Here is a 26,594-nt window from a genome sequence, read left to right as displayed (position 1 = left end):
TCACCCGTCTTCACGGCTTGCACAAATGCCGCCTGATGGTGCTCGTTGGCGACCTCCAGTTTAACGTCGAAATGCTGCCGTATCAGGTTGAAGATCTTGGCTCCCCACCGAACCGCTCTCTCGATGGTTCTTCGATTGTATGCCATAGCGCCTTGACACTCGTCCGCTTCAACGAGGTTTCTGTTCACCAGAATCTGAATGATATCAAACCGTGCCTGTGGCTCCAACCTGTATGAATGTCGTTCAGTTGCTTTCTGAAAGGCAGTCTTGCGTTCATGTGGGAATGGGTTGGCGCCTCTATCGAACAGTAGCTCGACAAGTTTTGGGTATCCTAATTCGATGGCCTTATGCATCGGCCATTCGTAATTATGAAACTGCCTGCCATGGGTCCGACCGTCAGGATGTGCACCAAGGTCGAGCAACAGTCGAGCAACTTTGAGATGGCCTCCCGCAACTGCCTCAACCAGACACATGGTCAAATGATCAGTCCAGTCCGTTGGCCCAAATTCCGGGTGTGCGTCTATCCAGTTAACGTCCACCAGACGCTTTAGCAGACCCATATTGCCACCACATGCCGCACCACGAGCGAGGCGCGTAGCAGCAGGGATGTTTCGTTCGGTAATGATGCTATCAACATCTACCTTTCGAAGCAAAAAGCCTGCTTCTTCAGGATGGGCGCCAGACAGGCGGCCGATATGGCACAAAGTGTCATGCCATACGTAGAAATCAAAAGGACGATTCGGGAGATGATCCGCGGTATCAAGCTTGGCACCGTGGTCCAGAAGGAACTTGACCAGAGGTAGATCACTCCCTCCCAGAGCGGCAGATATCATATCACGACAAGATTTATCAGAAGCAAAGTAGTTTCCTGATATCTCGGACCCCACAAACAAACGCAGAATAGGCAGGTTTCGACCACCAGCTACTGTGAATGCCGACTTTTCAAGAATCGAGAAATTAGGGGTTCGGGGGTTGCACCCATGTTCCAGGAGCAGTTTTACTATCTCGTAGCGATTGTAACTTGTGGCTTTGGACAAGGGCTGCACCAAAGTCTCTCGATCCTCGGTGTATTCCAAACCCACCCCGTGTTCAACCAGTACTCGGACAACCTCTTCATGGCCGCACTCGATTGCGTTCATAAGAGGACTTGTGGCCGTCCTACAGCTGCTTTTGCCAGTCATGGTGTCCGGATCGGCGCCGTGCTCGATGAGCATACGAACTAGGTTCGCATGTCCCTGATATGCCGCAATGCCAACAGGGGTGTCATGATAATAATACTGCGGTTTCCAGTTTGGGGAAACTCCAGCTTCGAACAGCCTGCGAACACAGTCCATATTTCCATAAAATGCTGCAGTGGACAACGCTTGGCTTTTATGGCGGAAGATCTGGCTGTGATCATGGATATGAAGAATCCTCTGGTCGAGCAAATTGTCTGTAAGGCTGTACAGACGATAGTTAGTCTGCGACAGAGCTGTCAGATCGACGTCGTAATCGATGTAGCTCAGTATCTCTTGCAGGAGCTCCGTAGGGAGACAGTTGAGGTTGGCCATGGTGATTGGCGATTGCAAGCAATCAACGTAGTAGGTTAAGAGACAAGGTCGAGTTGATGTTTATACTACTCAGACAGTGTAAAAGGAGGTATATGTTCTTGTATGGACTCTACATATGCCCTTTGCATGTCTTGACTATATATGCACAGTGTCATAGAGGTATCTCTTTCAGGGCTACTTGTGGATGAGAACGTGATCATTGCTCCTGTCATGGTAGCGCCCGCAAGCACCGCGGTGAAGGCCACCACATACTAGCTGAGATGAAAGACAGTGGTTCATGGCTGAAACGCTTAACAGACGTCGATGGCCAACTCCAGCCGGATAGACGAGCTCTGCATATCTGCTGGTGCACAACTCCTCTTATGCGTGGATTGAAAATGGGGATTACCAATCGGTGATATCGGTCACGCGCAGCTGCTAACAATGCTTCTTTGTTAAGCTGTGCTTTTTTGGGTCTTATCTGTATATTCGCAACGTCTCTATGGGCTCAGCCGTCAATTCTATAGCTTTGTCGAGGCTATCAAAGAGATAGACTTTACCATACAAAGAAGAGATATACTGTAACTTCGTGCTGGGAAACGGGATATCTCAAACTAATGGGACGTTGATGAAAGTTAGAGTTTCAAATTATCTATCATAGACCATGATCTAGACCCTAACTAACCAACATACCACTCCTGATTATCCGCCACTTGTGCAAATTTCTGGAATCTGCAACATATCGAACCACATACCAACCCGACTCCCCCACCTTGAGAAGGCGGCAGCAACCTCGAACATGACAAGGCGGTAGTAACCTTAATCATATCCGTCCTGATGCCACACTATCCCTCAGTCCTTGAGGGCTCCCAGTCCATTTGACTCCCATCGTTCCACTCATCATTCTCTATTTCCATTGGATCACCCGCTGGCAAGATATCAGTCTCCGGGGAAGATGGTGACCTGCTATTATCATAGCAAACGTCACAATGAACAGCCATCAAAGTCGAAGGCTGGTCACCCCACAACATCACCGCGACCTCAATCCTGCCATCCCATATCCTGAACTCCATCCCAGCTACCTCAACCCTGCCATTCCATATACTGAACTTCATCCCATCTCCCTTAACCCTGCCATCCCTAGTACTGAACTTCATCCCAGCGACCTCAACCCTGCCATTCCATATACTGAACTCCATCCCAGCTACCTCAATCCTGCCATCCCATATCCTGAACCTCACCTCAACCCTGCCATCCCATATCCTGAACCTCACTTCAACCCTGCCATTCCATATACTGAACTCCATCCCATCTCCCTGAACCCTGCCACTCATCCTGCCCTCCATCCCAGCTACCTCCACCCTCAACTCAATACGTCCTTCTCGCATCTCCGACATACTTCTCCCCGAAAGACTCCTCGATCGTGAAAACAACTCATTCACATCCTCTCCGAAGCAGTCCCATTCACTCGTTTTATACCAGCTATACGGGCGTGTGGTGGGCGGGGGGGAGCAAGGGACCCACTCGGTGTGCCTCGACGCGTGCAATGATGTGGGGCCCCTTAACATTAACGCGACGGACTACCCGATAGAGTAAGACGCGTGTCTTCCGTTGTTGCCTGAGGCCCAGCTTACGGCGGGGGCCGTTGATTATTACTGCCTGAGGCCGCTGAGCACGCTTGTCTCACACAGTGTTTAAACTGATGCCCCAGGCAAGAACTCGAGAAAAGCGGCAGGCGGTAGTCAGCAGTTTCTGCTGGCCTTATAACCGCACCTTACCTACTAAGGTAGGCGGAGGCAGCGGCCTCTCTTCTGTTCCGATGACTTGCCAGTAATTGACGAGTACTAAGTCTGACTTGGCTAGACCAGAGAGGATCCTCTCCCTGTACTAGACATATTCCCCGAGTACCTGGTACTTTGCAAGATCTTTTCCAAATTCTCACAACATCTGTGTTATGATAGTTTACATTATTTGGACCCTCTTATTCACAAAATGCAAAGCCGATCGGGGAAATACAGAAATAGACTGTGGTTCTTTGAGCCTTTGTCTCATTATCAAGCCACTCTTGCGTATCTACCTCAACTGTCTTGTAAGGGGTCCCAGATGAGACTACCCGATCATTCGACCACTAAGGGCGTGTGCAGAGAGACTTGGAATGCCCTTTGTCGAATGCGATTGTCAGACAAAGTAATATGCCAGAACAAAGAGCAACACAAAAAGAATGTGGACGTGTAGAGAACAAAGAAGGATGATATACAGAGACAGGAGGTTGCCGTGGACAGAGGCAGGATCGAACGTCCAAAGTCCGTCTAGAGACTACTTCATGTTTGATTTGTTGAGACCTATGATTCTTGGGCGACTCGAAACCTTTGAAAGAGGTATACTACTACATCTAGCTTGTGTGAACGGCAGCACGTTCTAGCGCTGTGCAGGTGTAGTAAACACGCCATCCTGAATACTGGTTGGGGCGTGGATCAGTACAAAGGATGACTCTCACGTTCCATGGCTTCATCTCTTGTATTATGCAGCTAATCTCCGACCATTATACGGCCTAGGATACATATCGTACATTAGCACCAGTCCCAACTGAATGCTTCCGGCAGAAAAGAGAGAACTCTGGAAGAAGCCAAAAAAAAAGGAAAGATGGCGATCGTTGGAGTTTCCCTTTGAATCCCTCGCCAGTATTTCGCAAAGGGTCTTAACACTGAGCATATCTCTAGCAATACATGATTCAAATAACTTTTCTCAGAGTCTCCCTTGATAATGCACGAAGCTTAGACTTAGGCAACGGGGCTGCCAGGGTACGACCTAGTAAGTAGTCTGCTGGTGCCGCCGCTCCGCAAAGATGAGAAGAATGTCTTCACATCAGCTATTTTAACAACCATATCTAGAGACTAATTGGTATTGTCGGAGTACTCCGCAAACTCTCGATATTAGCGAGAGTGGAATAAGCCTCCTAACCTCTTCTCTTCATCTTGATCTCTCTTCGAAGAGTATAAATTGTGGTGCTTACTGTGCACACATTCCACGAGAGTCTTTGTCATTGTTCTCACACCATTTGATTGGTACATTTCCCCGGCTACCGAGATAATTGGGCAAATAAAACAGTGTTCAAGATGGAAAGGGGCATACAATACCAGTTCGATGGTTCCTCTTCATCTACGTCAGATGCCACCCCCCCAGAACAAGAGGATTTGACGACCAGTCGGCAGAATAGTTCATCGCCTGAACTGGGACCGGCTTTATGGGCGTTCCAAGACCTAGACCAGTCAATGATGCAAGACTACGATCTTGACGCTCCTATCGAAAAACTTCCAGCTGAGCTTCGCGATTATATCTTGTCACTGCTGGATCTGGGTGAGCTCAAGGCCTTGGTTCTGGCGTCGCCAGTCTATCATGCTCACTATCTCTCAGATCGCAGGCACATCCTGGCCAGATGTTTTGATGCGACCCTCAAGACCGCTGCTGTCGATGCTGAATTCGCTTATAAATCCGCGAGTATCGAGTTTGCACAGAAACGCAATACGGAGTCGGTCGAAACGCTTGTTAACGACTACTACAAATGGCGTCAAGAATCTGTGTTCCAGTGTTCCATATTGAAAGGTAATCCTACCACGGAGGACATGGCGAACATGGTAGAATTCCACCTTGGGGTTGTTCAGCCGCTCATGAAACTCTATATCGATGAAATATTCAGCAATCTAACCCAGCAGCCTGAAGTCAATCAATGCGATAGGACACTTAGTCCAACGGAAGAGATTCGAGTCCTGCGTTCCATGTATCGCTTTCAGCTTGGGTGTAATCTCTTTGGCGCCGGCCCTAACTTTACCTATTCGAAGCCCTGCCTACCAGACGATATGGAGGGAACTTTGAGCTTTCTCTTCAGGCCTTGGGAATTGGAGGAGATAAACTGTATCAATGTCTTTGCAAAGGTAAACTATGACCATATCTTTGATCGGAATGTTTGTGATATGGGTGGAGATCACCTCCAAATCAATGACGCATCATCGCTGGGATGGGAAGATCTTGGGGCACTTTATGATGACTGTAAGTTGGGACCCCCATTCTGCACCATTGCTACCGTATTGCAGCCGAGAAAACTTTTGACGTCTGCACTTCACTGATCTCAACTCAATTCAGTGTATTCAAGGTATTGCCTCATCAACGGCACCGTATCCTGTGGCCTCGAGTTGCTCCACGCGGCATTGTTCTTGTTCAAGAAACACGATGACCTGGTTTCGACCCTGCGAAAATACATCAAGCCGGGACACTCCTATTTCCTTGATATGAGAATTTCTGTCCAGCAACAGGGCCCCCTATGTTACGCCTCTATCAAGCACAGGGGCGTTGAACATTGGTCTCCTTTACCTTTCCAAGGAGATTTAATGGTACCAAACGCACAGGAGCAGTATCCTCCAATGGCTTGGATCTTGATATGGAAAGGCGAATGGAGCAACTTGAGAGGGGTCTCCATACCGGATGAGCTACGACTCTGGGGATACGTCCTGTGGGATGCCGCACGATTCGAGACGACTGGAGCTAAAGAGGTATTGACACGTCAGTGCAAGATGAAATGGGGGCGATAGGGATCCGCGGGATACGGTTTGATATTGAGCTTCGAGCTTCGATAACCGTGGGGTTGACATGTGTCTTTCCTTGCGGTACAACGACAGGCTGTTATGAATCAATAGAAAGGCATACGATGATTAGATTTCTTCTCGGAATAAATCATTGGCAGACGTCGATGTACAGCTGACAAATAAGCATCACCGCAATAGTTAAGATAAGTAGGCAATGTAACCTCGTATCCTCCCAACTGTACCACTTTCGGAGAATCCTCAAGTAAGCAACCTAATCCATCCATCTTTACTCAACCCACATACTGCTTACTCTACATTCCATAGGCGGAAAAGCACATGGCTTCCCGTCCTTATCCACGGAACTCCCAATCCATCCGATCTCCTCCCGACGATCCAGACCATCCTCAACCAACCACACAATGATCTAATCATGATCCCTCCTTCCAATAGCCCCTCTTTTCTTTGTACCCGCCTATATCTCGTATACTAAGTATATCTACCCAACCCACCCTCTCCCTTATCCCAACCTTCACACCAAACATAAATACCCCAGCAATTCACACACCAAATGTACCGCCCTATCCTCCGACACCCTCTAAAACACCACCTCATCCAAACCATGTCCACCCCCACCCAATACGACACCATTATCATCGGCTCGGGCCAAGGCGGCACGCCCCTCGCGCGGGCTCTCGCTCTCGCGAACCACAAAACGGCCCTCATCGAGCGGGAACATATCGGCGGATGTTGCGTGAATGAAGGGTGTACGCCAACCAAGACGATGATTGCTTCGGGGAGAGTAGCGTATCTTGCTAGGAGGGGCGGGGAGTATGGTGTTCATGTTCCGAAAGTATCTGGTTCCTATGAGGGTAATGGTAATAATGAAGTGGTGATTGATATGAAAAAGGTTAGACAGCGGAAGAGGGATATAGTGGAATCGTTCCGGACGGGGGGTGAGAAGAGACTTAGGGATGCCGGGGTGGATGTTATCATTGGGGAGGCGAGCTTTGTGGATGCGAAGACGATGGTGGTTATGGATGGGAGGGAGGGCAGGGAGAGGGTTGTGAAGGGGGAGAAAATTGTGATTAACACGGGGTGTCGGCCTGGGAGGGTTGTGCTTGATGGGTTGGAGAGGGTTCCGGGTGGAAAGGTGCTGGATTCTACGTCGATTATGGAGCTGGGAGAGGTGCCGGGGCATTTGGTGGTGGTTGGGGGTGGGTATATTGGGGTTGAGTTTGGACAGTTGTTTAGGAGGCTTGGGGCTAGGGTTACGGTTCTGCAAAGGGGGAAGCAGTTGCTTCCTAGGGAGGATAAGGAGTTGGCGGATATGTTGCTGGGGGTTTTTCGGGATGATGGCATTGAGGTCTTGTTGGAGAGTGCGCCGCTTGCGGTGGAGAATGTCTCTGAGGGAACGTTTGATGTTGCGGTTGAGACAGGACAGAGAAAGGAGGCTGTCAACGGGGCGACGCATATCCTGTTCGCCAGTGGAAGGGTGCCGAATACAGAGCGATTGAATGCTGCTGCCGCTGGTGTGAAGATGGATAAGAGGGGCTATGTTGTGGCGAATGAGTTTCTGGAGACTTCTTCGCCGTCAATTTATGCCATGGGAGACGTCAAAGGCCCGCCAGCATTTACGCATATCTCCTACGACGACTTCCGAGTACTCAAGCCTACATTGTTGAAGACCATACCTGCAGATGAGCGGCTCTCGATTAAAGATCGAATCGTCCCGTATGTCGCCTATACAGACCCTCAGTTCGGTCATGTCGGGTTGCATGAGCATGAAGCAAGGGAGACCTTCCCAGGCCGGAAGATTCTGACCGCGCAGATGCCAATGAGCTATGTGGCTAGGGCGTTGGAAACAGACGAAACAAGAGGTGCCATGAAGGCTGTAGTTGATGGAGAGACTGGACAGATCTTGGGATTTTCATGCTTAGGCGTTGAGGGCGGCGAAATAATGAGTGTTGTGCAGACGGCCATGATGGGAAAATTGCCTTATCAGAAATTGCAGGATGCTGTGTTCGCCCATCCAACCTTTGCGGAAAGCTTGAATAATCTTTGGGGGTTTCTGAAATGAGTGCTTTATTATGTTTTGGGAATGTTTGGCGTTGAAGTGTGAATCAGTTGTGCCTAATTCTCCACATACGGTACGAGCACTCGAATATACCAGTTCTCAAGAGCAAGCAGTCTATTGGGAACTAATACGGGCTTACTGTGGATTCCTCAGTCAAAGCAACACATCATTAATCTTGTGATGCGTTGTTGACTCCTTCTTTGAGTCGAAATCGGGTGCATTCGGATCTTTCTGACTCACGATAGCCTCACCCGAGATTACCCGAGAATCTACACGTCTTAATCGAACCAACTATAAGTCTTACTCTCTTCTAAATACTTCGTATTCCCCGAATAGCTAGTACATGCTGAGTGTCATGAAAATTGTTGCATTTTTGAATTCACAAAAGCCCTCCTATTTGCTCTCATCTTGGGCTGCTTAGTGCGCTATATAATCATAGATCGAAAAAGCTATCACCGCTATATTTCACAACATACCATTTCCAATCCCCTCTTGATTCTTCTCATGGCAAACTTCATCCGAAGTCGACCCCTCCTAACAGGAGCCCTCACCATAGCCACTATCAGCGGCGCGGTCGCCTATTTCACCAAGCGACGACTCAACCAGTCATGCCCCAGAATTGCAATCACAGAACTACCAAAGGCAAGCGCATGTCGCCATCTAATCGAAACGCCCCCTGAAACAATAGCACCCACACCATTTGGCGCCACAAAATCAACTCTGCTCTCATCATGGTCAGGTGGGGATAAGACCTACTGGGTCCCATCCTTTGTTGCAATTCAGGCTGAGGTGCCTTTATCACAACTTTCGCAATATGGGACATTCAGTCAGGACGATGACGACAAAAAGCAAGACGCGCATAGTCTGGCGAGGAATCTTGTTGCTGCATTTCTGGATGCACGCGCGACAGGTATAGAAACGTCGGTCTTGGACAGAGATGTGCCGCCGTTATCCTTCACCCCTTCTTCTCGTTTATTTGGACGCCCAAGCAAAATGGGGGCATATATGCTTGGGACCTGGGATGCTGAGCGTGGATTGAACGTTCGGCCATCGGACTTACCCCCTGATGCTCCGAAGCCGGTCACGGAATTTTGTTCTAATGAAGATGCCGTCAGGAATGGGGGTGCTGTGGATACAGCTGGTGCGGTGATGTACTGGATGTTTCCAAAGGCATTGGTTGATGGAGTAGATAAGGCTGCGTCGTATGGCTTGCCGTGGCGGTCGATGGAGGGTGGCTTTCAGGAGTTCATTGTTGAAAAGGTCTCGGATGAGAAGGCGAGGGTGACGTATGTATGCGTTGAGTGTACGGATTTGCATCCTGGTGGTCAGCAGAAGAGGGATTTCAAGATGTTGCCGTGGCTGCTTTATGAGGCGCATGTGCTTTATGCACAGATATTATGGGCGAAGAGTGTAAGACAGTTGCAGAGGTCCTGATGGGTTGGTTCATATTGCAATGTCAAATATACTGACACGATGGCGGTTTCATGACGAGCCCTTCTTCTTCTGCAAAATAATTCGATTACCACGCTCATAATGCGCACCATAATCTGTGGAAAGCTCCTGCCATTTTCATAAGTCATCCTTCCGGATCGTCGGAGACTTCCATCGGTATGACAGGGCGTACTTAGTTACATGTTCTTCACCGAAATTGATCCTTTCAACGCCAATGAGACTCGGATATCCACTTTTTGCGTGAAACAAAGCATCGAATTAGCGAAACATGAATAAGCTGCCTATCGTCTCTTCTTTGGAGAGAACGATTTCCTTTTCAAACCTCTCCATGTTGCCTCTTTCAAGTTCAGCCCCTTCTTTTCAACGAGCTCGGCAAACTCTTTATCCTTTGCCATCTGTTTTAAATCAACGCCTAGTGCACGTGCCATCAGGGGAGCAAGGTCGTGTGCCGCGCAGACACGGTAGTCGCCACTCTCAACACGTTTCTTGTTTCGTCGTTCCAGGCGCTCATTCAGGCCTTCTTCCAGTGACTGAGAGAATGTACTTCCTGTACTGTTTATTACAGTACATTTTACTTTTTCGGCTTCTTCTTCTGTGAAATATGGTTTGCCGATAAATGAAGGGTCTATGACGCTAGCAAGACGCTTGCTGGAAGAGGCGTTGCTAAAATTGCTAAGGTCGAACATGAGGACATGTAGGCGATACCAAAGACTAGGAGAAATGGAGGAGCCCTTCAGGTCTGAAACGGTGACTTGAGAGGTTGATGGAGATCCAATAGTAGTGTCTTTGGAATCCGTTCCGTCGGGTGGGATTAAAGGTGAGGGTGATGACGACTCCATCGTCGGTGGTTGCGTAGGATATTGCTTGAAGGTAAATCTTGTAGTTATAATGTTGACTAAAATGTAGTAGCAACGAGGCAGTAGGGGACAGGCAGTTGAGATAAGTTGACGTTGGTAAAGTGTTGAAGAGGCTTTGTATTGAGAGTGAATGTGATAATGAACTACTCATGACTCATCTCGTGACTTATATCTGTCATCAATACGTCGTCTGGGCCAGTATCCACAGAAGGTTTTCCAGTGATATGTGCAACAGTTCATGAGCGAGGTTAAAGTTCAGGCATGACTCATGTCCCCTAGTATTTGTGTGGTACATGAAGCTAATCGGGCCGTTGGAGCTACAGGCATAAGTAATATCATTTCTATACGACACTTAAACAGGTATATCATGATTAAAACTAGAGACTCCTATAGGGCATAGATTCTGCATATCAGTTGACACCTTCTTTATGTCGCTCCCTCTTTTGTTCTCTTATGCCCTTCCAATTTCTTTTTTTTTTTTTTTCCTTTGAGGGGACTTCGATGACCGGTCTTCGGCCGGCGTAAAGCAGTATAATCCAGTGAATGCCTACATCATGCTAGGATTCGACACCATCTGTATGGATGGACCCACCCCATCATTCACTAGCAGCTGTGTTTAGGCTTTGTGCTTCTTCATACAAGACCTTTTCGATATCTTTCTTGCAATGTCTTTGTTGCAGTCGCCTGTGGATGCCCAGCTCAAGCTGCCATAATTTCCTTTTGGCATCCTCACCTTCAACGCCACGTACTTTACGTCTAACTCTTCGCGTTAAGTTGTAATTGAAGATAGACGCAGTGTCTGTTGGGCGAGTCATTCCCGTGGAGTTACCTTTCGTTCCAGCTGGGACCGCTGTCAATCCATCAGTAAGTAGTGTCCTATCGAGTGTGTTATCACTGCGGAAGAGCTGATGCTTTTCAAGTTCTCCTGGAAAAACACGTCTTCGTGCATGAGGGTGCAGTCATGCCTAACAAGAAGTGGATGTTTTTGCTTGAGGAGATGGGGAAGAAGGAGTTCGTCCTGAGTGACCAGGAACTTGATGCCAGGGGCGTGCAAGAACTCAGTTTTTCCAGAATCCTGGCCCTAGTTGGACGTCGACAGAGCGTTGCGGACGAATACAGCTTTTTCATGTTTTCGGACAGCATGAAAGCTGCAGTCCAGATGCTTACCGACCGCAGTATATTTCTGACATACACAATATACTGTGAACATGACACGGCAATTACAATCATTGTCCGTCCAATTTCAGACCCTTCACTAAACTCGAGCCAATGTCCCAGTGCTCCTGAGTCTCTTCGTCAGAGACGGAAAGTGAGCGGGAGAAAAGATTTGCAGAATGTGTTTGTTCGTCCCGTCACTCGCATTGATACCAGAAGTCTAGACGCGGAGACATTGTCGCCGATCAGCGCCCTGCCGGATAGTGAGAAGATGACCCTTGATCTCGGTCAAGGAAGATATGAGACTTTCTCAGTGTCGTACTTGATTGGTGAGGAAGTCATAGGCGTGCGAAAGAGTAATTCCCACCTTGACTGACATTAATTTGCAGGATGGATCATGGCAGAAGCGGAGAAAGGAACACCACTCCATAACATTGTTGTCACATCATTCACACCAAAGGGCCGTCCTTCAAACCTCGTTCTAGACAGAGACACCTGGACCAGAAGTCTTCTACGAGGTCCTAATAAGAATCAGTTCTTTGATATATGGACAAAATACTCAGAGTCTGCAGTCAGGAGAACAGATGCTCTCGACAAGCTTCATAGAGACTACGACTATTTTGATAAGAACGCCAAGGTTTTTATCAGAGACCTCAAACTTTTTGGTTCTAAGCCGGACTCCAGAACACGCCTTTTAGGAACCAGACACAGGTACTTTCTTGGTGAACCATACTTTTCTTCTGCATTGGTGGGCCTTATCCTCGTTTTACCTTTGCAAACTACCACGGTTCAAGGGCATCTTGATGATCTGATAAAGAAGAAAGCTACTCGTGGACAAGAAGAAGAGCTTTGTGCCTCTCATGACCTTGCACCTATCTTTCTACGCGCATTTTCACTGGACTGGGACGCCATCAAGAAACAGAATCTTACCATCATGCGAAACAAGGATCCGCACGGCCTCAGGAAACGCCCAACGATGGAGACACTAGGAAAGGCATTCGGCAAGCTTGGTGGTTTGGGCGGTTCGAAAGACCCGAATAAGCCTAAATGAATGGGAGGTATAAAGGCTCTGGAAGCGTCCGATCGTCACGCCGTGATAGATGACATTCAAAGCAGACCAATTGTAACTAGATCTTTGAATTATGTGCCTAGTTAATACAATCACATGTCTCTGTTTCGAATTTCGGACAACCTTTGAAGTAGACTGCTGTGAAGATGCTGATTCATTTGCAATCCTGACTATCGATGAAGATAGGGGATGGGATTTGGTGGATATCAGCAATAAGTCTGATTGATGGATCCCGCGTCCTGATGCTTGCTCATTTTTTTATGCGACAGAATAATGTATCATCGTTATTAGCGTTTTCTGTGGCCATGCTGGGTACATGAATACCTCTAGCAATTAACACCACATGTCTTGCATTATTTCTTGGGTGCGACACTGCGTCCGATCTCAGAGGCCCTACTGCGTGTCCACCCAAGCTGTGGAGACAGATGTATCACCTTGCTGAAGGATAAGAAACTCTGATACCTGCAATGCATCCTAATTTCGACTTTTCGAAGCGCCTAGCGCACAATTAAAGTATCCATTTATTCCCCAACACCCTCATATCATGCCCATCCGGCAATCCCTCTTCAAGTGGAACACTGAAGAATGCGGAGGCTAAGCTTGTTTGAGTTTGGCTGTGCTTGGCTTTGATCCAGTATCCTCTTGGCCTTGCTTGGCGTGGCGGAGATAGTTTCCTTTTCTTCAATCTCCTGGGCTGATCTGGCTACTATAAAGCTATCCTATAAAGATCCAACACATCATGGGATCAGTAACCATACTCAATCACAATCCCCATATAGTTTCTTACTTCTTCACCTGGAGGCCACGATGTCAACGGCCCTCTTCCTCGGCCTCCTCGGCCTCACAGCCCCCTTGGCTACCGCAACCGCAAGCACCACCCCAGGCCTCGAACTCGCCTACTCTCTCGAGCGTGCCACTCAAGGCATCAGTATCTCCTCCGATGGCCGCAAATTCCTCTCCCAGCGATACTCAACCACGCTGCCCCCTCAGATCGTCGAGCTCCTGGACGACAACTCCACGGTCCTCTACCCAAACACCGCCTGGAACTCCTACAACTCCTCCGACCCTACCTCCGACCCACGCAAGACCTTCGTCAGCATCGATGGTGCCCGCATTGGTCCTGACGGCCGCTACTGGATTGTCGACGGCGGATCCACCGGCGTGAACGGCTCCACCAAGCTCGTCGGCGTGAACCTCACCACCGACGCCGTGGACAAACTCTACTATCTTGACGCCATGAAAACATCCGACAGTGGCATTGATGACGTCCGCTTCAACGCCGCTGGTACCGTCGCCTACCTGAGTGACACCGCGGGTGCTCTACTCGTCATGAACATGACCACCGGCACAGGTGTGCGCGTCCTGTCCACCGACGCTTCCGCCCAACCGTGGTTCCCCATGATGTACAACGGCACCCTCGTCCCCGGCTACGGCGCCGCCGGCAGCACCCTGTCCGTCGGATTGGACCAGATTGAAGTCTCCCCGGACGGTGTGTATCTGTACTACCAGCCCTGCAATGGAGGCATGTATCGCATCAAGACGGCGTACGTGGATGCCTCTTTGAAGAATGCGACGCTTGCATCGACCTTGGGAGATTATGCGGAGCCGTTTGCCCTGACCCCCAGCACTGGCGGTACTACTATTGACGGCGATGGAAACATCTATGTGAGCGATACGAACTTGCTGGCCATTTGGAAGGTTACGCCGGATGGACGCGCCACGGTGCTGATCCAGGATGAGAAGTTGCTTTGGACCGATCTGATGTGGGTTACTGCTGATAAGAAGCTCTGGTTGCCTGCTTCGCAGATGAGGCCGGGTGGTGATGGGTTGATGGCTGACGGACCGAACTATATCTTCACGTATCCGATTGACGCGGGACCGTCGCCTATTGATCATGCTTAACGGGGTGGGAGCTTACGGCCTGTATTTATCGAGGTGATGGAAACAAATGGACTAAAAAGATGTGAATAGAAGGGCAATAACCTCAGCCTTGCCGGTGTCTACCGGGCACCCCGGCTATCAGGGATGTCCCAGGCTCTGTATCCAATGAGAGCCTACTACATCCCATCTTAGTGCAGCCTTGCAGATGAGCCGACCTGTAGAAAATAGCAAACCTGTAGAAAATAGCAAACCTGTAGTTTCTCAGCGCTTGCAGCTCACCACCACCACCATTCATTGGATGTCTCAAGCCGACACAGCCAGACCATGGCTGCTGGGGGAGCATTACCCTGAGCAGTACCTTCCTTGCTCGCGGTTATCTTGTTTACACCCAATCTCTTTGGGATTTCATTCTGACTTGGTAACCTGCTTCTCCTCCTCCTCCCCACCCTTTTCTTCCTCTTCCTTACTTCCTACGTGTAGCCCCCTTCTCCGATATATCCCTAGACTCGAACGCGTTCACGGATCGAGGTCGCGCCCAGCATCGAGGAAGGTTTATGCTACACATCAGCAGAGCCATTACCTGCCTCAAAGCAATCCGACATTATCTCCTCACTACGATCAGAGACGGACCTTCCATTCCCGGCTTAACTCAGTGTAAGTGAGAAACCGTGATAAGTTAGGGATTGGGCTGCAAAGTGTAGGAAACGGGGCAGCATAGCCTACCGGTGGCTAATAATTTGCCCTGCAAGGTCAAAAATATCCCACCGTTCTCACACTCGATCTATCCGAAGAGTCTCTGCCGCGATAAACTAGCTCCTTTCCTCCAGCAGCATCATGGAGGCAGTTGGATCCGCCTCGGCAATCATCGGAATTGCAACATCCGGGATTCAATGCTCCATCAAGCTAATAATATTTGCAGACCAGATCAAGTCCGCCTGGGATGAGATCGCAGATATCGCCGAGGCTGTCTCTGTGAATGCCAGTATTTTGCAGCAGTTGGGTGGACTAGCCGATGAGGCTCTATTTCACAAACGGGAATCATCAGATACTAACAATAACAGCAACAGCAATAGTAACGATGAAAAAAATCCAAATGGTGGATCGATCGGCTACTGAATCTGACGACAAAGGGGGCCGTGAGCCACAGAATGAAATCTTCAATGCAGCCGGCTTTGCGATCGTCATGAATCTCGCTTCAAAGTGCAATTCCATCTTCGAAAAGCTCGAAGAAGGCCTGCGAAAGGCGAGTAAACAGCTGAGGGAAAATGCTCAAATCAAAGATCGTCTCAGACTGAGTCGTGCGGAAATGGTGAAGTGGCCATTTGTCAAGCCGCAAATGGACGCCATGAGGGCACAACTGCGCGATGCAAAAGGGACGTTGATGCTCATGCTGCAGGTTGCAATGCTACGCTACTCAAAGAAAGTTATGGAAGGGTAAGATCGACTTGGCACCGTACCCACAGCATATTGATCTAATGCCTGACGACTGGAATAGGCATGCCACAAGAACAAGTCCCATCTCATATTCCCAAGAAGATCAATATTTGTTGAAAAGCTCGATCGTAGCTTTGGAGAAAGCTCGCATGGATATCGCAAAACAACGAGATGGTACTTCAACTCAGGTTGGAACTTCGGGCGTGACCGAGACGAAGACATCGGATGAATATCTCCATTCTATGGGCAAGACCACTAGGAGGGAAACTTCATTTCAAGTTGAACCCCAGCTTCCAAAGACAGCAAATGATGCTTTTCGGGGAGTTCCGTAGTGCGTTTATGTTGACTTATAACCAGTTCGATTCCATCAAATACCGCTAACTCGACATGAATAGAATCTCATCTGCCGGCAACAACTTGGACTGGCGGCCCGGCCGGGATTTGCATTCCCATCCTGTACATACCAAACCAAGTGAGACAGACAGAGTAAGCACTGCAGAACAGGGTGACGGCAGTCTAAGCATGTCTTCAGCTAACGAGAGACTTGAGTATGACCTTAAGTCTGATACCTCTGCTGTGCTGTACTAACATCATTAGATCATCCAACACGCCTCTCGGCTTAACATCGAATGCACCCCTCGGCGTATACTTAGTAACCCCTAAGCTCGAGATAGCATATGGAAAGCACCACGTCGTCTACCGCGTCCAACACGTGAAGGTTTCACGCCCGGCCATTTACGCCCAGCTAGATCGGTGGAAAGAGTCATCAAATAGTTCAGTACTGAACCAACTTCTTGCTCTGTCAGCCGATGAACAAGAGGCATTAGATGCCCTGAATTTCAATGATGGCCATAGCAACATCACAGACACCGACACACTTGAATGGATACATTTCGGCGAGTACTTGCCCGTTGATGGGGTCGATGATATCCAAGCAAGATGCCTTCACCTTTATCAAGAGCCTCGAGCGCCCAGAGACATCAACTGCAGGAAAAGAGATCATGAAACCTAAGGACGCAGAAGTTCGGCAAGGCATTCCAGTTGACATCAGAGTAAGTCCTTATCCAGATCGATATGAACTTATTGCAAGGATAACTCTGATCTGGCATCTTAGGTACATCACCACCGTATTTCCCCGGAGAGTCTGAACGCCTATGGTTTACCTTGCAAGTGGGATGAGGTACGTATCGACCCCATAAAAGAGCCATCGGTGTCAATATTGACCTTGCTATAATTTCGAATAGCTCGATTATGACTACATCATACTCAATGAATCTATGTTTAATCACTTCGAAGAGGATTTGTTGGCACATACCTGACGGCTTGCACATGAGAGACAAATAGCACAGGCTTTCAACAATCTAATCGAGCATAAGGTTGACGAAGGAACACGATCCCGACGTCCTGGTCTTCTGTTCCCAATTAGAAGATTGTTGAAAGCTATCGGTCCCAAACGAGCACCCAGCGTTTCTGTCGCTTCGGCCCGGGTGGAGGAGGAAGTCAATCTCGATTGCATTGCGCATGTCCAAATCCATAGGAGTGAAGCTCCGGCTCCCCTTCCCGAGCCATATGTTTACGGAAATCAGGACTCCGAGGCGCAGGACCACTGGGATGAGCCCAGTCTTACTAGCGAAGAGATGCATCCTGCAGTCCCGGTTCAACCCGGATCAACAAACGATGATGAAGAGCCAAGTCAGGAGGAGATGGAAGGAATAGTGAACAGGCTTCTGGACGAATATACGGCTGCATGACACTCCTGTAGACGTGTTAACCCATGCCTTTTTCTTTTTAGCACATATGTCCATTTGAGACAATAGAAGATCAAGAGAGTGACATTTGAAGCAAAAAGCGCTAGTGTGAGGGAAAAAGCACTATTTGAGAGCTACAGGAGATGATCTCACAGATTTACCCCTGCTCGGCAAAGGAAATCAACATCCGATCCCGATTAGGAAGGCCCGGATATTCCGACCGCACGGCAAACCAGCCTGTCTATCACACATCTTGCATGAAAATAAAGTGGAATAAATCTGGCTGCCTGCTTCGATGACATATTTCCTGTAGTTGATATTGTCTATGACGATAGAGTGGAGATTTGTGCTGGCAGTGTCTCGGATTCTCCATGGCGAGCGTTGAGGGATTTCCACTCGGCGGCAAAGGAGATTGACCAGTCACCCAGGCTTCATTTCTTTAGCAAATATCTGTTTCTATTCAACTATATCAGTCATTCAAGCCATGCAAAATACAAGACAAGACGAGTCTCTCATCTCCAAAGAAGAGTCCCAGGAAACGATGTAATGAACAAACTAGCTTCGAACACCTCACGTGCATCTTGCAAGGCAGCGACCCCCGACCCCACTGGTTTAAACCATATAGGACCAGGAAATATAACTATAGTATGTTCCTGATCCTTCCCGAGCACCGAAGATCGACTCGGTTCCTTGGAAGGAAGGCGTAGCGTAGTAGCTAGCTCAGTTGATCCTCCGGCCCGAGCATCCCCCGGCGATAGCTCAACTTTCGGCTCGAAGGATGGATTGGCACTGCTGCTGCAGGTTCGGCCAGCAAACTCCGTCGTCATAATTGTTATGCTTGCTTACCATCCAATAAGCACTAAATGGAGGTAATCGATCCTACGTCGCTTGGCTGCTGGGGATAATGTGAGTCCACTGTATATGTGGCAGTCTTATGCGTTCGCCGTCTGACTGTTCCTGTCCCGAGCATCCGAGCGGTTGTCCTATTCCAAATTGTGGTTCTAAGTTAGTAGATGTAAAATGTCAGGTATGAGAGGTGATATCAGCGTCTGTCCAAGTAATTTGAGTTTAGAAGAGGATCGGCAGAGCTTGTTAACTCGTCTTATCATTGGACAATAGGCAATGCGATTCAGATTGGTAGATTCCACCCACACCGGACAACAAGGCATCCCTGTGAGGGCACACTGCAGCTGCACTTGGGTCTGCAACCACACCCGGGTGAAACGGCACGAGTGCAGACCAATCCCTTGCTGGTCAAAATTATACCGACTGCAGTGACCGTTGACGCGGCGTTGTGCACAGGCCAAGCCGCATAACCCATGACATGTGACATGGCTTATACACGTACCCAAATGCACCCTTGCTCTTGAGTCAAGGCTTTCACCTGGCGTCAGATCAGAGCCGGTGAAGAAAAGCGGCTGGCTGGTTATGCAAAACCCAAATGTCTCGGCACAGTGGCATAACGCCAATGTTTATCCTACCATTCGCTCCGAGGACGTCGCCGATCAACAAAACCCCTCTTTCGAAACGTCGATGTGCCGCAACAAACTCCACTCTACAGCTTCCCCGCTCGGTCACTATGCCTCAAATCACGCCTGCGAAATGAGACCAGCCATGAAGCCCGTCAAGATGACAGGTTGCCATGATCTCCCATCGGGCATCGGAGCTCTACAGCCGAGAAGCACCCGCATCGGAGTGATGTATAGGGGATGGACCGAGGCCTCTTCCTGCTGATAGCTTCATGCAGCTTGGCTGGCAACGGGTCGTGTGCCGGCTTGGTCCAGCATTGGCTGGGCTTGTGCAGCTTTGCCTCGACATAATCAGGCCCGCGGTTGCAACGTCAGACGACTCCTCCCTTTGGAAAGGGCAGATAAATACCAGCTGCAGCCCCGTCACGGCGATGTAAGCAACGCTTTCCTTGAGACATTTTGGTTGTTGGTTATTGCTATTCCCGAGCCTCAGTATGATTCACCAAAGCATTGGAGAAGCCCTTGGGGGGCGTTACTTCACATTAACAGCTGGCATAGTTAGTGCAACCCATCGAGAACGCAAGGGGTTCGCAGTTGCTAACGTGTACTTCTCATGATCACAGTTATTCCTCGTTTTGGTGGGAAAATGTTTCTACGAGTTGTACATCAACCCTCTGCATAAGATCGCCGGTCCAAAGCTGGCGGCGGTTACACGACTAGTGTATATGTATCATAACCTCATGGGAAACGAGCATACCTGGGTGAGAAACCTTCACCTGGTCTATGGAGACACTGTCCGGATCTCGCCCGATCAAGTCAGCTACTCGTCCGCTGAAGCTTGGAGAGATATCTACGGCCATGCTAGTGCAACCAAGAAGTCCACCGAGAAGGACATGCGATTCTTTGGCCACACACTGAACAGGACCCCAGACGTCATTCGCGCCCCAGCCGCCGATCATTCGCGCTTTCGTCGCAATTTCTCGCATGCCTTCTCGGATAAGGCCCTACGCGAGCAGCAGCCGCTCATCGCTCATTATGCGGACATGCTCATCGAGAAGCTACGAGACATTGTCCAAGCAGACCCCAAGGCAACAATTGAGATGGTCTTGATGTACAATCTGACCACCTTCGACATCATGGGTGACTTGACCTTTGGGGACCCATTGAATTTGCTGAAGGGCACGGGTAATGTAGGATGGGTGACATCGATCTTCTCCAGTGTGAAGGTCAACTCACTCAAACGTGTCGCACGATACTATCCATGGTGTTCCTATTTCTTGAACTCGCTCCTCCCACGGTCATTGAAACAGCGGCAGGCGTCTCATTACCAGTCATGCAAGGAAAGGGTTGACTGGAGAGTTGACCAGAGCCTGGATCGCCCTGATATCTGGGGTCTGGTCATGGCGCAGAAAGAGTCCCTGCGTTTGAGCCGCGACGAGATGTACGCCAACTCGCAATTGTTCATGGTAGCTGGGACAGAAACCACCGCAACAGCACTGAGTGGCCTCACGTATCAATTGTTGCGGAATCCCGACAAACTGGAAAGGATCACCAAAGAGGTCCGAGATACCTTCGAGCAAGATTCAGACATCGATATGTTGCGGTTAGCCCAGCTGAAGTACTTGAACATGTGTATCGACGAGGGCCTTCGAATGTATCCCCCTGTCCCTACCGGGATGCCTCGTGTCACTCCGAAGGAGGGTATGGAAATCTGCGGCGAGTATATACCCGGCAATGTGAGTAATATTACTCAACCTACCTGCCCTTTCTTCCATTGGAACCTCCGACTGATGTGTGAGTTTAGACGGCTGTCTCCGTCCACCACTGGGCAACGTATCGCAATCCGCGAAACTTCATCCGGCCCGATGACTTTCTTCCAGAGCGGTGGGGTAACGACCCGGAGTTTGCTGGCGATAACAAGGCGGCTTGTCAGCCCTTCTCGTTCGGGCCTCGCAACTGCCTGGGAAAGAAGTGAGTTTCCTAGTCATTAATGTCTAGGAAGCATGACTAACGTCTGGACCAGTCTCGCCTATCATGAGATGCGACTCATCCTAGCCAAGGTCCTGTATCACTATGACCTAACCTTGGCTCCCGAATCAGTAGGGTGGGAAAACCAAAAGACGTGGACACTATGGCAAAAGAACCAACTAATGGTACAATTGACCCCTCGGGCTTAGAGGGAACCTATTGCTGCACAACGGAGTGTCTAGGAAGGACGGGAATTTGTGTATAGGGGTTTGGGACAAAATCTGTCAGTGTCGAGAGCAAAGTCGCTCAGCTGTGGGGACGACAATTGATCGTGGTTCAGTCTGTTATGCACTCTAACGAAGATCATCCTTATTCAGTCCTCCTGGTCTACACAGTATTCCGTCAATCTCCTTAGTTGGGGTCAGGGACGCCCACACTAGGAGCCGCAGATACCGCGCGCTACGGTACTTCTGCCAGAAAGGCAAACTATTCGTATAGTCAGTAGTGACAGCAAGTTTCAAATGGCGCTGGCAGGATGACTCGTAGAGAACAGCCTAGAAAGCACCAAAATCATGCCGACACACTGCACTTTGCGGATGGCAACAGGACTTCCCGAAGCGGAAAGGCACTGGCGGTAAGCTGATCGAGCATGACGTCATGTGGCACCGCCGCAGCGATCGAAGCGAAAGGCGACGTGTCCAGCAATCAAAGTTCCAACCGCCAGGCATCTGAGATGCAGCGTGGGCATTGCCCATGTTTGTCCATGCCCGTGTGGAGGATGATTCCTTGTTTCATCATGACATGCGCGGTCGGTTGGACATGACGTTCAAACAGGGTTTTGAGCCTGGACTTTGCCCACGGTCGCATAATCCAGAATTCTCGCTTACTGATCCAGTGTGACGAAGTGATGGTCTAACGAGGCTAATACATGGGATCCTGCGAGAATTGCACTCTGTCGGCTGATCATACTGGTCACTCCTCCTCCAAACCACCCATCCTCCAGCGAGAGCAGCTGTCGTTGCTGTGGATATTATGCTGTCCAGCGCTGCACCCTGCAAGTATAGGGAGAGGATGCAGAGAGGGATTGACAGTGGTGGTACTGAGTGGTGAATGCACAAAAGCTCAGTATACAATGTTCTGAATGACATCTAGGCATCATTTTCTGTCCGTTGTGTAACATCGTTAACATTTGCAGAAAAGAGTTAACCGAAAATTGGAGCAATGATTTCCCAACAGCCGGCAGTTGGTCCAGCTATGTGCTCCGACATGGGAGTTTCGCAAGGCAGGGCGGTTGGTCTGTTCCTGCCGCTAGGTCGGAGCTCGGGGCTTTGCGCCGCAGATTCTGACCAGAGTGTTTCGTACAGGTTTCCACCAGACTATCAGCCACTTTGCAGCAAAGCAGTAGCTCGAGTCCTCGAGTAGTTGGGTTGTAGTTGACTTCGGCCTGCAGAAGGCTACCCGTCCGTGCCCAGGGAAAGGCAGCCTGAATGGTAAAAGACCCTCACAACATTGCCGCCGATCCCTGGCAAGGACACCCTAAACTGCCATCAAATCATGATGATTGTTTGGCTCGGTTCGACGCTTTGCTGCTTATCCTTGCGCTGTGAATCTGTCGCAAGTACAGCTTAACGCGGCCAACACCCCCACCGAGTTCCTTCCTTGAAAGATTATGCAGCCTCGAATGTCGTCCCTCCTTGAATTCGACCTATTCGCCCAAGTAACCCATTTTGAAGACTATTGCGTCCGGCTCCACTGCCGTGTTGTGTGGTGGAGGTCAAGGAAAGTGGGCCTTGTTGGGAAAGGCATTGTCATGCTGATAGGCTTAATGCGCAGCGCCGAAGCGTAACAGGATTCCGACGGTACAACTAGTATCAGGGCGGAGTGGTTGATGGGTGACAGACACTGGCACATTCTTGACGAGGATACGGTCAGTCACCGGATGTCAATAGTGGGAAATGAGGGAGGGTGGTGAGGGGGAGTCCTGTCACGCCAGTCCTAATCGCCTATTGCCAGGATGGGTAGGATTTCCCTTCAGCGAGGGGATGATTGGCTACATGCTTGTCTCTCATCCCGGTGAAGTTCGGCAAAGCACACCGAAACCCAGGTATGTCTGGAAACGAGATCACAGTATAGAGGAAATACTCGAGCTTACCTGACGTTGACGTAGAACTCTGTTGGCAGCCAGATGCTGGTACTTCGTATGTCCAGTGATCCGGAGAGCGAAGCAAGGGTCACACCTGTCTAGAACAGTCGGTTCTGCCTAAGCTACGTGAGTGGAGGCATGACAGCTGCACTAGACCAGGGTAATACCAAGCCTGGGTGGCCTCGGGGATGCCACCCATGCAGGAAGGCTGTTGAGGTTAGTGAAACCAAAGAATGGAAATGTGTCGACAGATTTCAAGCTAGGTAATGCACGTCAGATGGAGACGGGCGATTTCCGACTGGCCTCGTCTGACACCTGGTGGTTGAGGGTTGGACCTCCCGTTTCTCCGAAATTGGCGCGACGTGGACTCGAGAATGGTTGGCCCGCAATCGGAGCTATAATTCGATAATGCGGACGCTAGGGTAGGTGCCGCGATGGCTGTCTCCCTGTTAGCCGATAGAGGATGGGGGATTTTGTGATGGAGGGGGGAGAAAAGAGGAGAGGGAGAGGGACAAGAGGGGGGGAGAGAGAGAGAGACAGACGATTGAATGCAGCGACGGGGGAGAATAGTGCCAGAGCAAGCAAACATCCATGCAAAACGGGGGAAAGATGTGCGTGATTGTGGCCTCACATGACCGGTTCGTTACTCAATTCAGAAGGTTGATGGCTGAGGTGTCGGTAGGATTCTGCTGCATCTCGGCTGGGCTGGTTTGATTGAGTTTCCATCGACCACGCCTTTTCCCCTTCCCATTGCCAAGGATATCTAACCCTTTCCCCTTGAGACATATGTGGCACGTCTGATTGGGCTTCGGAATTGCTCGCGTGGGAGCCCGAGCTCTGGTGGCGCAATGTCACTACGGTGTATCTGCTGGCCCATCTCCTCCTAGTGCCCCATGTACAGGCCACCAAGGGCTGCTACGGCGCATTTCACCACCCAATGGGTGAGCCAGAGCCGTGCATTACTATGATTTGCGGAATCAGAAAACCATACCAACCCTGGCATGCGGGTGACGGTTCAATACTTACCGGCCGGTAAAACCCTGCGCGAGAAATGCGCAAAATAGAACTCAAGGCTACTACAGTACTTACTGACTTACTTTGTTACTTACCTATTACCATTACACTAATACCCGCTTATCAGGGACGTATGCAATGTCCTAAATTCGAGAAAACTCGTACTGTGTGTATCTACCACAGTACGGACGGTCTCTCCCTTTCCTTCCCGTCATTCGGTGCACCCGTGCCCGCAGCCCGTCGTCCATTGTACGGCTCAAGCCTCTGTCACTGGTTCCCCCAGTGGATATCAGGCTCCTCCCTTCATGCGCACTCTTCCCAAATGGGTTACTATCAAGCTCCCTCTGCGAGGGGGAGAGGGAGACGAGGCCAGGAAAACAGCACTATCTACTATGTACTCGAATCGACAATATCTACTGCTTAGCGTTGCATGACGCTCTGGAATTTCGCATTGCCACCGGATGACCAGGTCAAACGAGGCGTGTAGTCCGAGATGGCCGTAGCGCATACCCAAAGTAGCCCTTGCAATCGGACGTATCTAGGCTGGACGAAGACCTGGAGGCAAATGCAGCAACAAGGTCCGAGGGTCTAAGCGGGTTGAGTGGTCGAGTGGTCAAGTTGGTTGAGCGGTGTATTGGGTGACAATGTCTGGAAAACAGTTCCGTGAGCCCAACCGGTTCCTGTCTGTTGATGTCAAGTCGAAGCAGGAATGAACTCATAGTTACATTAGGCGATCTTCAGATAGCCTACTCTGGCTGCGATCGCAGTCCCGCGGCGCGTCAGGTGATTCGCCCGGAAACCCACCGGGAGAGGGAGGGGGTGATGCGGTGGTAGTAGTGCCGACCAGGTTCCACCGCAGCCATGCAGCCTCCATGGCTGGCCAGCAAACTGAGTGGTCGGCTGTTACTTCCCCCTCGCCAGCGTCTCGATAATTGGGCATAGGTGACTTTCTGCAGGCGCGATCAGTAGCCGCCACTATCCCCTCTGGGTGTTTGACTGGGTCGCAGGCTCCATGTGTTCATGGCGAGGGAGGAATCAAAAGAGAGTTAGGCCCGACCTCGGGTACTAGACTAGTACAGTATCAAAGTACCTTCAGGTACATCAGGTACGCCTACTGTGTATCTATGCGCACAACGTCAACGGTATGCCTTAATTCCCTTGGTATTCTTAGTACAATGGCGGGCCCAACCAGGTACACCCGCCCAATTGAACTTGGGTAGTAAGGATCCAGTGGTACCTGGTAAGTTAGGAGTTCCCTCCATGAACAAAGCCAAAGTACGGTACTGTCCCGAACGTCTCGGCGGCGTGGCCAGCTAAGCTCAAAGTGGCAATCGAGACAGGACCTACTCTAGTTTTCCGGATCTCTTCTGTTTCCCAGAACCTTGGAAGTTGAAACTTGAAAGAGGCAGTTGGCCCGTATAATAATTCGATTCCTAGGCAAGTTAGCTCCGTAAAGAAATCTGGCAGTTTGAGGGCATTTGCCATTTGGGTTCTACCGGCCCCGATGCTTGGACGGCCGGAGACCTTGAACTTCCCCATTGACGTTAGCGTCCCCCGTAGTGATTGGGCGGATAGCAGTGCCACCAGCGACAGGCCGGGCCAAGACTGGGGCTGCCCGCGAGCTTGTCCTCTTTGGGACTGGTGGTCCCCGATCCTGTTCTTTTGTACGGAATTTACTGATTCTTACTGATTGTCTGACTGTCTGACGGACCGACCGACCGACTCTGCTTGTCCTTACTCCTTAGTTAGTCCATACACCCTTTCAGTCTCCCTCCCCGGCCGGGAGTCTCGATGGGCCCGCGGAAATATGTCGCTACCTCTGCGGCCTTCCAGAAACATCAAGGTCTGTCTTACAGCCTCTCATCCGCACCGCTCACTGGCTGTCGCTTTTTAAGCTTCCTTCGCTCTGGGCCTTTCTGGGAGTCTGGGTGCTGTACTGGGTATTTCCCTCTTTTTTTTCTTTTTTTCCTTTTTTTTCCCTCCCCTCTCCCTGTGTGCATTTCCCCTTTTGGTTTTATCTGTTTTATATTCGAAATTTTATTGCCCTCCTTCGTAATGTTTCAATGGCTTTCTCTTTCACATCCGGATTTTTTTTTTAAAAAAAAAAAAAATCATTTTCTATTTCTGATTTTCTACCTTCGATTTTTCCTCCTTCATAATTCAGTTTTTATTATCTCATTTCTTCTTTGGGATAAGTAACCATGCAACCACAGAATCAGGC

At 49.7% G+C, this 26,594-nt stretch overlaps 10 protein-coding genes across 10 annotated transcripts; 9 read left to right on the top strand and 1 right to left on the bottom strand.

Annotated features, from left to right (window-relative positions):
* Nucleotides 1-2,518: 2,518 nt before the first annotated feature.
* ASPBRDRAFT_31785 (uncharacterized protein) lies at nucleotides 2,519-2,956 on the top strand (the record flags this gene model as incomplete). The annotated part of the gene is made up of 1 exon (XM_067622935.1): nucleotides 2,519-2,956. The coding sequence occupies one exon, from the start codon at nucleotides 2,519-2,521 to the stop codon at nucleotides 2,954-2,956; it is 438 nt and encodes a 145-aa protein (XP_067477133.1).
* A 1,689-nt stretch (nucleotides 2,957-4,645) lies between these two features.
* Nucleotides 4,646-6,164, top strand: ASPBRDRAFT_678288 (uncharacterized protein; the record flags this gene model as incomplete). Its single annotated transcript, XM_067628961.1, has 2 exons — nucleotides 4,646-5,576; nucleotides 5,670-6,164. 2 exons carry the CDS (start codon nucleotides 4,646-4,648, stop codon nucleotides 6,113-6,115), a joined length of 1,377 nt encoding a protein of 458 aa, XP_067477132.1. The 3' UTR covers nucleotides 6,116-6,164.
* A 564-nt stretch (nucleotides 6,165-6,728) lies between these two features.
* On the top strand, nucleotides 6,729-8,186 carry ASPBRDRAFT_56657 (mercuric reductase; the record flags this gene model as incomplete). Its single annotated transcript, XM_067627602.1, has 1 exon — nucleotides 6,729-8,186. The coding sequence occupies one exon, from the start codon at nucleotides 6,729-6,731 to the stop codon at nucleotides 8,184-8,186; it is 1,458 nt and encodes a 485-aa protein (XP_067477131.1).
* Nucleotides 8,187-8,687: 501 nt separating this feature from the next.
* On the top strand, nucleotides 8,688-9,617 carry ASPBRDRAFT_129548 (uncharacterized protein; the record flags this gene model as incomplete). Its single annotated transcript, XM_067618149.1, has 1 exon — nucleotides 8,688-9,617. One exon carries the CDS (start codon nucleotides 8,688-8,690, stop codon nucleotides 9,615-9,617), a length of 930 nt encoding a protein of 309 aa, XP_067477130.1.
* Nucleotides 9,618-9,916: 299 nt separating this feature from the next.
* Nucleotides 9,917-10,474, bottom strand: ASPBRDRAFT_197595 (uncharacterized protein; the record flags this gene model as incomplete). The annotated part of the gene is made up of 1 exon (XM_067621118.1): nucleotides 9,917-10,474. The coding sequence occupies one exon, from the start codon at nucleotides 10,472-10,474 to the stop codon at nucleotides 9,917-9,919; it is 558 nt and encodes a 185-aa protein (XP_067477129.1).
* A 979-nt stretch (nucleotides 10,475-11,453) lies between these two features.
* On the top strand, nucleotides 11,454-12,698 carry ASPBRDRAFT_66942 (uncharacterized protein; the record flags this gene model as incomplete). Its single annotated transcript, XM_067628814.1, has 2 exons — nucleotides 11,454-11,976; nucleotides 12,037-12,698. 2 exons carry the CDS (start codon nucleotides 11,454-11,456, stop codon nucleotides 12,696-12,698), a joined length of 1,185 nt encoding a protein of 394 aa, XP_067477128.1.
* An 825-nt stretch (nucleotides 12,699-13,523) lies between these two features.
* Nucleotides 13,524-14,618, top strand: ASPBRDRAFT_129710 (uncharacterized protein; the record flags this gene model as incomplete). The annotated part of the gene is made up of 1 exon (XM_067618161.1): nucleotides 13,524-14,618. One exon carries the CDS (start codon nucleotides 13,524-13,526, stop codon nucleotides 14,616-14,618), a length of 1,095 nt encoding a protein of 364 aa, XP_067477127.1.
* A 46-nt stretch (nucleotides 14,619-14,664) lies between these two features.
* On the top strand, nucleotides 14,665-15,741 carry ASPBRDRAFT_643154 (uncharacterized protein). Its single transcript, XM_067628464.1, has 2 exons — nucleotides 14,665-15,251; nucleotides 15,347-15,741. Exons 1-2 carry the CDS (start codon nucleotides 14,803-14,805, stop codon nucleotides 15,408-15,410), a joined length of 513 nt encoding a protein of 170 aa, XP_067477126.1. The 5' UTR covers nucleotides 14,665-14,802; the 3' UTR covers nucleotides 15,411-15,741.
* Nucleotides 15,432-18,019, top strand: ASPBRDRAFT_678282 (uncharacterized protein; the record flags this gene model as incomplete). The annotated part of the gene is made up of 8 exons (XM_067628960.1): nucleotides 15,432-15,693; nucleotides 15,728-16,031; nucleotides 16,093-16,359; nucleotides 16,427-16,579; nucleotides 16,629-16,950; nucleotides 16,991-17,083; nucleotides 17,146-17,211; nucleotides 17,381-18,019. The coding sequence occupies 8 exons, from the start codon at nucleotides 15,432-15,434 to the stop codon at nucleotides 17,780-17,782; spliced, it is 1,869 nt and encodes a 622-aa protein (XP_067477125.1). The 3' UTR covers nucleotides 17,783-18,019.
* A 1,478-nt stretch (nucleotides 18,020-19,497) lies between these two features.
* On the top strand, nucleotides 19,498-21,770 carry ASPBRDRAFT_181323 (cytochrome P450). The gene is made up of 4 exons (XM_067619944.1): nucleotides 19,498-19,805; nucleotides 19,872-20,984; nucleotides 21,053-21,219; nucleotides 21,272-21,770. Exons 1-4 carry the CDS (start codon nucleotides 19,743-19,745, stop codon nucleotides 21,423-21,425), a joined length of 1,497 nt encoding a protein of 498 aa, XP_067477124.1. The 5' UTR covers nucleotides 19,498-19,742; the 3' UTR covers nucleotides 21,426-21,770.
* The last annotated feature ends 4,824 nt before the right edge of the window (nucleotides 21,771-26,594 follow it).

Source organism: Aspergillus brasiliensis (genome assembly GCF_001889945.1).
Source record: "Aspergillus brasiliensis CBS 101740 unplaced genomic scaffold ASPBRscaffold_9, whole genome shotgun sequence".
Taxonomy (NCBI): domain Eukaryota; kingdom Fungi; phylum Ascomycota; class Eurotiomycetes; order Eurotiales; family Aspergillaceae; genus Aspergillus; species Aspergillus brasiliensis.
The sequence above is the reverse complement of the archived record's forward strand: the minus strand, read 5'-3'. Positions and strand labels throughout refer to the sequence as shown.

Coding starts and splice junctions, on each gene's coding strand:
- ASPBRDRAFT_643154 (XM_067628464.1), top strand. CDS start 14,803: ATGAGCCGACCTGTAGAAAATAGCAAACCTGTAGAAAATAGCAAACCT. Junction 15,252..15,346: donor CATTCCCGGCTTAACTCAGT/GTAAGTGAGAAA, acceptor TTGCCCTGCAAG/GTCAAAAATATCCCACCGTT.
- ASPBRDRAFT_181323 (XM_067619944.1), top strand. CDS start 19,743: ATGATTCACCAAAGCATTGGAGAAGCCCTTGGGGGGCGTTACTTCACA. Junction 19,806..19,871: donor TCACATTAACAGCTGGCATA/GTTAGTGCAACC, acceptor TCATGATCACAG/TTATTCCTCGTTTTGGTGGG. Junction 20,985..21,052: donor GCGAGTATATACCCGGCAAT/GTGAGTAATATT, acceptor GTGTGAGTTTAG/ACGGCTGTCTCCGTCCACCA.